At 47.1% G+C, this 13,282-nt stretch overlaps 1 protein-coding gene across 2 annotated transcripts in view; it reads left to right on the forward strand.

Annotated features, from left to right (window-relative positions):
- LOC140209634 (AP-3 complex subunit sigma-2) overlaps positions 1-11,436 on the forward strand; it is a 62,843-nt gene extending 51,407 nt beyond the window's left edge. For both annotated transcript variants that reach the window (XM_072277945.1, XM_072277944.1), the window contains 3 exons: positions 3,613-3,684; positions 9,043-9,150; positions 10,675-11,436. In XM_072277945.1, the coding sequence (XP_072134046.1) occupies positions 3,613-3,684; positions 9,043-9,150; positions 10,675-10,782 (288 nt within the window). In that variant the 3' untranslated portion in view covers positions 10,783-11,436. The remainder of the gene's footprint in view (positions 1-3,612; positions 3,685-9,042; positions 9,151-10,674) is intronic.
- The last annotated feature ends 1,846 nt before the right edge of the window (positions 11,437-13,282 follow it).

Raw genomic sequence — 13,282 nt, forward strand, 5'->3', positions numbered from 1 at the left:
TAGGTGACATAACTCTGGAACCTGGGCCTTAGCACTCAGATCTGCAGCTGGATCTTCAACTTCCTCACAGGTAGGATCCAGGCTGTAAAAACAGGGGACAAGCTCTCCTCTACAATCACTCTGAGCACCGGTGCCCACAAGGCTGTGTACTCAGACCCCTGCTGTACTCACTGTACACCCATGATTGTGTAGCCAAGTTTTCCATCGAACTCAATATATAAGTTTTGCCAATGACACAACAATTGTAGGCTGTATCTCGAGTAATGATGAGTTTGAGTACAAAGAGGAAATTAAGAACCTGGTGGCATGGTCCTTCAACGTCAGCAAGACGAAGGAATTGGTTGTTGACTTCAGAAGGAGTAGCAGACCGCACGACCCAATTTGCATCAGTGGTGCGCAAGTAGAATAGGTCAAAAGCTTTAAGTTCCTGGGGTCCAATATCACCAAATGACCTGACTTGGTCCAACCAAGCAGAGTTCACTGCCAAGAAGGCCCACCAGCGCCTTTACTTCCTGAGAAAACTAAAGAAATTTGGCCTGTCCCCTAAAACCCTTACTAATTTTTATAGATGCACCGTAGAAGCATTCTTCTGGGGTGCATCACAACCTGGTATGGAAGTTGTCCTGTCCAAGACCGAAAGAAGCTGCAGAAGATCGTGAACACAGCGCAGCACATCACACAGCATAATCAAGGACACGACCCACCCAGCCAACACACTTTTCATCCCTCTTCCCTCCGGGAGAAGGCTCAGGAGCTTGAAGACTCGTACGACCAGATTTGGGAACAGCTTCTTTCCAACTGTGATAAGACTGCTGAACGGATCCTGACCCGGATCTGGGCCGTACCCTCCAAATATCCGGACCTGCCTCTCGGGTTTTTTTGCACTACCTTACTTTCCATTTTTCTATTTTCTATTCATGATTTATAATTTAAATTTTTATATTTACTAATTTTTACTATTTTTAATATTTAATATTTATAATCCAGGGAGTGGGTAGCGCAGAATCAAATATCGCTGTGATGATTGTACGTTCTAGTGCCAATTGTTTGGCGACAATAAAGTATAAAGATAGATTAAGTATGATTGTGACGTTGATTGTCGATTAAACTCCCGTTTTCCCCCCCAGTCCCTGTACTTTGTGGACAGTGAGCACGTCTGGTAAATGAGCAACAGACTGTAAGTGACAGGAGAAGCTGATTATCTGCAGTGATTAGCTGTTACACACACAGCAAATTTGCTCGAAACGATTAATGACTGTTAATCTGTACCTTCCCTTTCGACCAACGTTCTTTCTAAGGTGAAGGGGTATTTGTCTACTGAAGTGTTCTGAGATTTTGGGGGGTTTTTGAACACCCGTTTGTGGTGCTGAGCCAGTCTTCACCTTTCGAACAAAATCTAGTTGTCTGATTTTCAATAGGGGAATCGGTGATGAATCGTAGCAGGCAGTCATGCATTCCGGATTATTGTGTTAAATCTCCTTGAGCCTCATTTCTTTCCTGATGTTACCCACATCTGAGGGCTACGGTGAGAGTTAACTGTAGTAAGTCCAGTATCTACCCATCCCTCTGCTCCTCACCCCCTCAGCCTGCTCTCCCCACCCCTCCTTCCCTTCCCTTCCCCCAACTCTCCACTCCCCATCCCCTCTGCATTTTCCAGCATCCACCATCCATGTCCTGCTCTGACTGTGGCCATTGAGAGATTCTCATGGAGAAGTACAACACACAAACAGGGCCTTCAGCCCTTCATACCTCTACTATCCAAACTTCTCTTAAATGTTGAAATTGAGCTCATATGCACAACTTGTGCTGGCAGCTCATTCCACTCTCTCACTACCCTCTGGGTGAAGAAACTCCCCTTTGTGTTCCCCTTAAACGTTTCACCTCTGGTTGTAGTCCCAACCAACCTCAGCAGAAAAAGCCTGCTTGCATTGTCCCTGTCTATGCCCCTCATTGACAAGAAACACACTAGAATCAGTGAAAGGACCATAGAACCATAGAAACTACAGCACAGAAACAGGCCTTTTGGCCCTTCTTGGCTGTGCCGAACCATTTTCTGCCTAGTCCCACTGACCTGCACACGGACCATATCCCTCCATACACCTCCCATCCATGTAATCTGTCCAATTTATTCTTAAATGTTAAAAAAGAATCCGCATTTACCACCTCGTCTGGCAGCTCATTCCATACTCCCACCACTCTCTGTGTGAAGAAGCCCCCCCAATGTTACCTTTAAACTTTTCCCCCCTCACCCTTAACCCATGTCCTCTGTTTTTTTCCTCCCCTTGCCTCAGTGGAAAAAGCCTGCTTGCATTCACTCTATCTATACCCATCATAATTTTATATACCTCTATCAAATCTCCCCTCATTCCTTCTACGCTCCAGGGAATAAAGTCCTAACCTATTCAACCTTTCTCTGTAACTGAGTTTCTCAAGTCCTGGACATCCTTGTAAACCTTCTCTGCACTCTTTCAACCTTATTTATATCCTTCCTGTAATTTGGTGACTAAAACTGAACACAATACTCCAGATTCAGCCTCACCAATGCCTTATACAACCTCATCATAACATTCCTGCTTTTATACTCAATACTTTGATTAATAAAGGCCAATGTACCAAAAGCTCTCTTTACGACCCTATCTACCTGTGACGCCACTTTTAGGGAATTTTGTATCTGTATTCCCAGATCCCTGTGTTCCACTGCACTCCTCAGTGCCTTACCATTAACCCTGTATGTTCTACCTTGGTCCAACAGGAGGGACAAACAAGCAGTGACTGCACAAAAGACAGCAAACTGTGCCAAGACAAACAGGAAGAGAAAAATAATTAAATCAATAAACAGACAATCACAAGCAAGCAATAAATATTGAGAAAGTGAGTTCATAGATTGTGGAAACGGTTCAAGTGAAGTTATCCCCTTTGGTTCTAGAGCCTGATGATTGAGGGGAATAACTGTCCCTGAACCAGCTGATGTGGGTCCTGAGGCTCCTGTGCCTTCTTCCAGACGGCAGCAGCGAGGAGAGAATTTGCCCTGGGCAGTGGGGTCCCTGATGGTTGCCTGTGACAGTACACCATGTAGATGTGCTCATTGGCGGGGAGGGTTTTTCCCGTGATGGACTGGGCTCTATCCACTGCTATTCATAGGATTTTCCATTCAAGGGCATTGGTGATTCCATACCAGGCTGTGATGCAGCCGGTCCAGGTACTCTCTACCACACACCTACAGAAGTCTGTCCAAGTTTTAGATGTCATGCTGGATATTCACAAACTTCTGAGAAAGTCGAGGCGCTGCTATGCTTTCTTTGTAATGACTTACGTACCGGACCCAGGACAGGTTCTCATCGCTGAGGAATTTAAAGAATTTAATGAAATGATTCATTGCTGGAAATAGTCGTTGGGCCTCGTCTGTGGGGGTCAGGAACGATGGAATGAAAGGTTATCAACCAAGAATGTTAATGATCTTTCCTCCAACTGATGCAGTCTGTCCTGCACATGTCCAGCTCACTGGAGACATTCTGTGCAAGAGCACAGGCCGTGGTCCTCCGTAATCCATCGCAGTCAAGCCGGTTGTGTTTCTGTGTCTGTCTGATGCTCAGTGTTTGCTTCACTCTTCAGGTATTTGTGGAGACGCTGGACAAATGTTTTGAGAACGTCTGTGAACTGGACCTTATATTCCACATGGATAAGGTATGTTTTTAATCTGCTGCTCTTTGTTAGTGTTAATTATGCTAAATTTGTCTGCATTCAGATATGTCATGTAATGGAGGCCAAATGTTTGATCAAGGTCGCAGATTGTATCTGGCTGGACAAAGTTAACAGACTAACAACCACACCCTGCACTTTGGCAGAGTATGATGGATTTCAATGTGCAGCATGGGAGCCTCTCGGATCAGCTAGGCCTCATCCAGTCTCAGGGCAGTGTGAGCTCACAGTCAGAGGCTACATCATGCGTTGTTGACTTTGGAGTGAGAGGAATTGTGACAAGAAGACAGGGAGGTGGGGATAACTGGAAGAATTGGATCAGCCCACGATTGAAGGCAGAACAGACTCGATGAGCTGAATGGCCTACCTCTGCTTCTATATCTTATGGTCTTATTAACACCTGATGAAGGGTCTCGGTCCAAAACTTCGAATGTTTATTCATTTCCATTCGGTGCTTTGAATAGGTGATGGTGAGAGACTCTCCAGACAACACACAGCGTGCTGGGCGGTGACAGGGACTTCTGTATTCTTACAGCCCGGAGAAAGAAACTGCTTCCCATCCGAACAATTCTTGTCCTAACACTACAATGCCTCCTGTCTGATGGTGGGGTGGGGGGGGTGCCCAGAGACATTGTTGAACGGATGGGAGGGATCATTGACAATGCCAAGGGATCCAGGCCTAACAGGGTCTCTCGAGAATTTCGACACCAATCCCTGTCTCCGGGCCTAACGGTGTCTCTTATCCAGTCAGCTGTTCTGTCTGGGGGAACACAGGTCATGTTTCAGAAAGAAAACCTTTGCTTGTAAAATGGAAATGTTTCTTGGTGGTCTTGTCTTTGTTTGTGGCTACTAGTGTATCACACTGAGTCAAGCAGGCGGTGTTTACTTGCAATTGTTAATGAGTGAAGGCTTATGTCAGGAGGACGTCTGAAGGATTTATTTTCCATCATCAGGTCCCAAGGGCAGATTGTATGTAAATTTTCAAACAAGTGTTTATTCGATGCAAGCACAAGGAAATCTGCAGATGCTGGAATTTCAAGCAACACACATCAAAGTTTCTGGTGAACACAGCAGGCCAGGCAGCATCTCTAGGAAGCGGTACAGTCGATGTTTCGGGCCGAGACCCTTCGTCAGGACTACCTGAAGGAAGAGTTAGTAAGAGATTTGAAAGTGGGAGGGGGAGATCCGAAATGACAGGAGAAGACAGAAGGGGGAGGGATGTCCTGCAGGAAGAAACAGTGAGACACGAGACCCAGCTGAATAAACCGGCCTGTCTGTGTGGAGCTTGCTTGTCTTCTGTCATGATTGTACATTAGCAATGTTCATGTAATACTGCGTTGGTAATGTTGTTGTGGCTGATTAATTCACAGTTTTGGAAACAATCTAGACAAAGAGTCTGGGCCAGAAACATTGACTTTATTTCCCTGCATGAATGCTGCCCTTCCTGCCGAGTTCCCAGGCATTTTGTGTTGCTCTGATTTCCAGCTCCTGCAGAATTTCTTCTGTTTATAACCAAGCTGGCAAGTTGTTTCAGTAGCAGAATTTGGCAGCAACCAGCGTCAGTCCTTTACTTGAGCTGTTTTTGAGGTAAGAAAGAACAGTAAATTTGTGAGCCTTTGAGTATTGACATCAACAAAACCAATTATAAAAGGGACATAGTCCTCATGGTCGGAAGATCAGATGGGTGTTCATCAGAGAAATCAGTCATCGGATCCCAAATGAAGCGAAAAATGAGAGTTAGCCAAACGTCCGCAGTAACTAGGGGCTTTCCAAAGTAGTCCCAAGGAAGTAATTTTTCTGCTCCTACGAGAAGCAAACCTTAACGTCACAGATGAGATCTGTGGTCTCCCCAGTATGACTTGTCTCCAGTTCCGCAGCAGAGTGTCAGCCAGAAGCTTGTGCTCGAGTGAACTGATTGTGAAAGCTCTCAATTCAGAGGTGGAGGAATAGTCCAGAGGGCCAGGAACTACATTGGAACTCTTCGAGGTTCAGGGGTTTGTGAGGCCGACAGGTAGGTGACCAGGGGTTCAGCAGGCATTGCTGACTTCCAAGAGTCACTCTTTCGGGCCGGGACGCTTCATCAGGACTGGAAAGGAAGGGGGAAGAAGCCAGAACAAGAAGGGGGGGAGGGGAAGGAGTACAAGCTGGCAGGTGACAGGTGACACCAGGTGAGGGGGAAGGGAGGAGGGATGAAGTAAGCTGGGAGGTGATAGGTGGGAAAGGCAGAGGGCTGCAGAAGAGGGAAGCTGATAGGAGAGGGGAGTGGACCATGGGAGCAAGGGAAGGAGGAGGGGCACCAGGAGGGAGGTGGAATTCAGAAGAAACTTCTCTGAATGAGAACCGGAGGGTGACTAGAGAGACTGGTGATGGAGAGCAGAGGTGGAGGGTGTCTAGTGGGATGCCAGCATGGAGTGGTTGGGCTGGATGTGGCCTGTGCATCTTCTGAAGCCCAGCTGGTTCCATTCAGATTTTGTGCAGTCTCATGTCTGGCTGGTGTTAGAGTTGCCAGGGAGTCTTGTTGTCAGCTACCGTGATAAAATATTTTCTGTTTTATTGTAAATCATCACTTTACAACTGCAGTGTGTTTTAATGGCAATTATGACACTGATCTTCCCTAAACCTTTACTCCCAACTATGTCACACTCAATATGAACAACAATAGCTCTTTGCTGTGTGAATCAGGGCAAATACTCTGCAGATGCTGGGGTCAAAGTAACACTCACAACGCGCTGGAGGAACTCAGCAGGTCAGGCAGCATCTGTAGAAACGAACAGTCAACGTTTCGGGCTGGAACCCTTTGTCCTGATGAAACATTGACTGATCATTTCCACGGATGCTGCCTGACCTACTGAGTTCCTCCAGCGTGTTGTGAGGGCAACACCGACTGCTTCTACATTCACTCAGGGGCAGTCGGCTTCACAGGCTGCGTTTAGTCACCCTTGAGAAGGGGGGTGGTGCCCTTTCAAAGCACTGCAGAGCCTGAGAGTGGATGCACACCTTAGTGACAAGTTCAACTTCGGTTCATTGTCAATCAAGCGTACACACGTGTACCGCCAAACGAAGCAGGGTGCTCAACACAATGCACCTAACACACATAGCTCCAAGTAATATTGTCACAAATAGATTAACAAATAATAACTAGTACAAGCTAAAAAGTAAACAGTATAACCCTACTGACACATAATGATGAGACCTGGGAGTTGGCAGGAGTTCGTTCAGTAGTCTCACGGCCTGGGGGTGAAACTGTTTCCCATCCTAACAGTCCTTGTCCTGATGCTGTGGTATCTCCTGCCTGATGCTGGTGGGGGGTGGGGTCAAAGATATTGTTGGACGGATGGGAGGGATCATTGACAATGTTAAGGGCCCTGCTTGTGCAACACTCCAGATAAGTATCTTCGATACAGTGCTGTGTGATTTAACCAAAGTTCAGTAGATTTGATATTACTCTAATCTTGCCCGTGTCCTGTGAGAATACTGTTGAGGAAGGGAGTTCACTTAGTGACAGTGAAGGGAGAACAATAGATCTTCTAGCCAGGGTGGTGTGCTGTTCCTGCTCTTGTCCTAGCTGATAGAGGTGCTGGGCTGTCTGAGGGGTCTGACGAATGGCTGCACTGTGTCCTGTAGGCGGAACAGACTGCAATTGCAGTGTGCTGGCAGAGGAGTGAGGGAATGAGGGAGAGAGGGAGGGAGTGCTGGCGGATTGGCTGCCTGGCAACTACTGTCCTGCATATTGTCGGGCTTCTGAAGGATTGTCACACCTGCAGTTACCTTGAGAATCCGGAGAGTTGCTCACGTCCCCTTACCCAGCGACATTCCCAGCGACCAGCGGGATATCCGGACAGTCGCTCATGTCCCCTTACCCAGCGACATTCCCAGTGACCAATGGGATATCCGGACAGTCGCTCACGTCCCCTTACCCAGCGACATTCCCAGTGACCAGTGGGTTATCCGGATAGTCGCTCGCGTCCTGATACCCAAGGTCGTTCTGCAATGTGCGATGGGATGTCTTCACCTTGAGGCATGGTCTTTGTGGCCTCTCAGTCCATTCAAAGTTCAGCATAAATGTATTATCAAAGTACGTTTCCATCACTACGCTCTATCCTGACATTCATTTTCTTGCGGGCATTCACCGCGGAACAAAGAAATACAACAGATCCAGTGAAAAACTACATTTAGAATCACAAACAATGGGTGTGCAAAAGAAGACAAAATGTGCAAATGTGAAAAATAGTAATAATAAATAAATAGTAAATAATTAATCCTGAGAACGAGTTGGAGGGTCTGTGCCTAGACCCATCAGATTAGCTCTATCCACCCTGGGAAAATGTCTCTGCTCTCCACTCAGTTAATACCCCTTATCTATTCAATATATGTCTCTGTACTTCATTCACTTATTTATTTATTATTATTATTATTTTGGTTTTTTTCTTCTATATTATGTATTGCGTTGAACTGCTGCTGCTGAGTTAACAAATTTCACGTCGCATGCCGGTGATAACAAACCTGATTCTGATTATTATCTTGTACGTTTTTATCAAGTCTCTCGACCTCCGGCACTGCAAAGAGAAAAGCCTTAACTCACTCAGCCCGCTGTCGTTAGACATGTTCTCTGACCCGGTCAGCGTCCTGGCAGTGGGCCGCTCAGTACTGTGGTGATATTACACCTCGGGGTGTGGGATTTCGGAATTCCATTCGGGAATATAAGGAAATATGTACGTTCGTCCCGTGTGCTTGTGGGTTTCCTCTGGGCGCTCTGGTTTCCTCCCACAGTCGGGTGATGTACTGGTTAGGTTCATTGTAAATTGTCCTGTGGTTAGGCTAGGGTGAAATAGATGGAGCAATGCACACAATGAGCTGGAGGAGCTGAGCAGGTCAGCTGCTGGTCCTGACGAAGGGTCTGGGCCCAAAACGTTGAGGATTTATTCCTCTCCATAGACGCTGCCTGACTTGCTGAGTTCCTCTGGCATTTTGTGTGTTCCAGCATCCGCACAAGACACCTCTTGTTTGTTGAACGGGGGATTGCTGGGTGAGGCGGCTCAGCTCGTTTGGTTGCAAAGGCCTATTCCACGCCATATTACTGAAAATAAATCTCCACTGCACCCTCTCTGAAGCCTCCACATCCTTCCTATAATGTGACCAGAGCTGAGCACGTTCAGCCCTCGTCTCTGTGCTGAACTTTACCCATCTGCCCGTGTAAGGACCGCAACCCCCGTGCCCCAGACTCTCTGTGACCGTATAAATTCCCCTTCACACTTGGCATTCCCGGAAGGCAGCCTGCTGATGTTTGCCGTCGGCACGCCATTGAACGCTGGTTTCTCATCGTGTCTCTGCTTGTCCGCACAGGTTCATTGCATCCTGCAGGAAGTGGTGATGGGCGGGATGGTGCTGGAGACCAACATGAATGAGATCGTGACACAGGTGGAGGCGCAGACCAAACTGGAGAAGGCGGAGGTAAGGGGGGAGCGCCATGTGCTGGTTCAGACCCTGGCACACTATGGCAAGCCTTCTGTGCAGGAGGACGTGTCGCACGGCAGATGGGTTCAGGCTTTGTAATTCCAAGTGCTGTTGCCTCATTGTCTCCGAGCTGTGGGTGGGACTGGCTTTTATTGTACACTCGATTCAAGGAGCTCGACGACCCAAGAATATTGCTGACACTTCCCTGACGCTCCGCAGGAAACGATGTGGGTTTTTACAGCCGGCAGATGGTTCTGTGGTCACCGTTACTTAAACCAGTCATTTATTTCACTTTTCTCAATTTGTTCATGAATTGGAATTGGTGCATTCTGTTCAGACGTACTGTGTACAGTGAGAATCTCCTGCATTCTGTTCAGACGTACTGTGTACAGTGAGAATCTCCTGCATTCTGTTCAGATGTACTGTGTACAGTGAGAATCTCCTGCATTCTGTTCAGACGTACTGTGTACAGTGAGAATCTCCTGCATTCTGTTCAGACGTACTGTGTACAGTGAGAATCTCCTGCATTCTGTTCAGACGTACTGTGTACAGTGAGAATCTCCTGCATTCTGTTCAGATCTACTGTGTACAGTGAGAATCTCCTGCATTCTGTTCAGACGTACTGTGTACAGTGAGAATCTCCTGCATTCTGTTCAGGCACATCGATGCACTGGGGTAGGACGAGGTAAAACAATAACAGAATACAGGGTAAAGTGCAGCTGTTGCAGAAAAGATGCAAGGCCATAACACGATAGATTGTGAGGTCAGGAGTCCATGTTGTACCAGGGATCATTCAATGGTCTTACAACAGTGGGGTGCCACTGTCCTCAATCCTAATGGTACAGGTTTTCAGCAGTCTTCTGCCCAGTGGGGTGGTGAGCACTCGAGAGTGCTTCAGATGAGTGGGGTAGTGATTACACTGGCTGCTTTACTGAGGCAGGGAGAAGCAGTGACTGGGTCCGTAGAGGGGGGAGGCTGGCTTCTCAGATCTGCTGTGCTGTGTCCACGATTCTCTGCAGTTATTTACCACCTTGTGTATAAGATGATGAGAACCATTGATCGTGTGGATAGTCAGAGGCTTTTTCCCAGAGCTGAAATGGCTAACATGAGGGGGCACAGTTTTAAGGTGCTTGGAAACAGGAACCGAGGGGATGTCAGGGGTAAGTTTATCACACAGAGAGTGATGAGCACGTAGAGTGCACTGCTGAAGATGGTGGTGGAGCCGATGCAACAGGGTCTGCTAAGAGCCTCTTGGATAGGTACATGGGGCTTAGAAAAATCGAGGGCTACGTGCTAGGGAAATTCTAGGCTGTTTCTAGAGTAGGTTACATCGCACAATATTGTGGGCTGCAGGGCCTGTAATGCGCTGTGAATTTCTTGTGTTCTACGTTTGCCTTGGATTGTTTGGTCATAGAGCTGTGAAGCAGGCCCTTCTGCCCAACTAGATCATGATGGCTCTTTGGGTAGTTTGGTTTCTTAGCTGTGTGGCACTAAAGTGCAACCCTTCTCCTTCTGTTACAGGCTGGCTTCTCTGCAGCTCCAGCACGCGCCGTCTCTGCTGTCAAGAACATAAATCTCCCTGAGATCCCTCGCAACATCAAGGTCTCCAATCTCTCCCCGTTCATGTAAAAGGACGTTCTGCATCCACGAAGCCTTGTCGCCATCCTCTGCACTTCCCCAGATACCATGTGCTGATTAGCACACCACAGTAAGACCTGTCTGTGTTCCGCACAGGATCTTCATCGGATAATTGTACCAGTCACCTTGGTCTGTGGGGCACCCCTGAACGCAGAAAGCTGAGAGTGTCGGAAATCTGAAAACAAACTGAACTTGCGGGAGGTACTTGGCAAGTTGGGCAGCATCTGTGGAGAGAGGAAGAGTGGATTTTCATTGTGAAAAATTGTTGTTCTTGCCTGAACAGTGTCAGTCAGCACACAGTCAAAGTATTTTCTGTGTTCTCCCCTCCTGTAACTTCAAACACGTCCATTCTGTCACCCAATCACCATCCACCATTGCATGTCCCAAGGGTATAAAGTTTCATTATTTATAGTTAGTGAGTTATCCTTAATTGTTCTTCCTTATCAACTTGACTAACCTAGATAAAGTGTTCCATGAAACCTCATTTAAAATGTCAGCAATAAAATAGATGTTCAAACTCCCCTCTGTTGGGCCGCTCAAAGCCGAACAGATTCTGAGTTTATGAACTTGTGAATCTGTCCATTGATCCTCATCACCTAATTATTTCTTGAAATTGCCAAGATTAATAAAATTTATTCGCTTTCATTCAATATCCACTTCTTGACAGTATAACAAACTGTAGTCTTGTTCTTAAAAATCATATAAAAATTTATAAACGGAGAGAAGATTCAAAAATGTGAAGTGCGAAGGGGCTTGGTAGTCCTTGTGCAGGTTGAGTCTGTGGTGAGGAAGGCCAATGCGAGGTTAGCATTCATTTCAAGGGGACAAGAATAAAAAAGCAAAGATGGAATGTTGTGCTCCGGTTGGAAGTTCTACGTAGAGTCACCTCACCAGCTACACTCAGTCCCACATCCGCGATTGCACTCCGCGCGCCATCTGGGTTACACACAGTCCCACGTCCGCGACCGCACTTAGTCCCATCTCCACGACCGCACTCTGTACACCGTCTGGACTGCACTGCGCGCACCATCTCAACCGCAGTCCGTACACTGTCTCAGCTGCACTGCGCGCACTGTCTCGACCGCACTCTGTCCCACGACTGCACTCCACGCACCATCTCGGTTACACACAGTCCCACGTCCACGACCGCACTCTGCACACCGTCTCGACCGCACTCAGTGTCACGTCTGCACTCCGTGCGCTGTCTTGACTGCAGTCCATACAGCATCTCAACTGCACTCTCGTGTACACACATACACCGTCTCAACTACTCTCAGTAGCACAGCTGAACCCTCGGCAGCCAGAGAGCTCACCATCTCGAGAGCTCTCACTGTTCTGGACCACACCCGTTTTCACCTCCTCCTAATAAACCCTTCATCACCAAACTTGCCTTCTGATTAACTCTGTCACTCGCTTGATACTGGCTACTCTCACACCAAACAAAAGATTCAGATTCCTTCTGCCAGAGTAATTGGCATTGAAGTGTAACAGCTCATCTGTTGTCCCCTGGCTCACAGCCCTATCACACACAGCCAAGCCGAGCTGCCTGCTAGAAACTCTCTTCGTGTTTCAACAGTGTGAGCTACAGCTGCCTATAGCCATCGTCCATGGACAATGGTGTTACACTGGGAGCAAATCATATCATTCCTCAATGGCCCATTTAACCACAAGACCATAGGCCATTCAGCCCATCGAGTCTGCTTCACCATTCCATCATGGCTGATCCCGGAACCCACTCAACCCCATACACCTGCCTTCTCGCCACATGCTTTGATGCCCTGACTGATCAGAAAGCTATCAACTTCAGCCTTAAATATACCCATGGCATTCCACAGATTCACTACTTTCTGGCTAAAAAATTCCTCCTTACCTCTGGGCTAAAAGGTTGCCCCTCAGTTTTGAGGCTGTTCCCTCTAGCTCTGGATACCCCCACCATAGGAAACATCCTCTCCACATCCACCTATCTAGTCCTTTCAACATTTGGTAGGTTTCAATGAGATCCCCATGTATTCTTTTAAATTCACAGTCCTCTGGCATACTGTTAGTGTCTTCCACAGTGAAGACTGATGCAAAGTACCCATTAAGGTCATCTGCCATTACTACCTCACCAGCATCATTTTCCAGTGGTTCAATATCAACTCTCACCTCCCTTTTACTCTTTATATAACAGAAAAGCTTTCAGTGTCCTGCTTTATGTTATTGGCTAGTCTGCCCTCATATTTCATCTTTTCCCTTATAGCTTTTTTAGTTGCCTTTTGTTAGATTTTAAAAGCTTCCCAGTCATCCAACTTCTCACTTTTGCTACCTTATGTGCCCTTTTCTTGGCTTTATGCAGTCCTTAACTTCCCTTGTCAGCCACGGCGCCTATCCCTGTCATTTGAGAACTTCTTCCTCTGTGGGACATATCTATCCTGTGCCTTGTGAACTATTTCTAGAAACTTCAACCATCTCTGCTCTGCCATCATCCCCGCCAGTATTCTCCTCCAATATA

The sequence above is a fragment of the Mobula birostris genome, chromosome 14 (genome assembly GCF_030028105.1).
Source record: "Mobula birostris isolate sMobBir1 chromosome 14, sMobBir1.hap1, whole genome shotgun sequence".
Classification (NCBI taxonomy): domain Eukaryota; kingdom Metazoa; phylum Chordata; class Chondrichthyes; order Myliobatiformes; family Myliobatidae; genus Mobula; species Mobula birostris.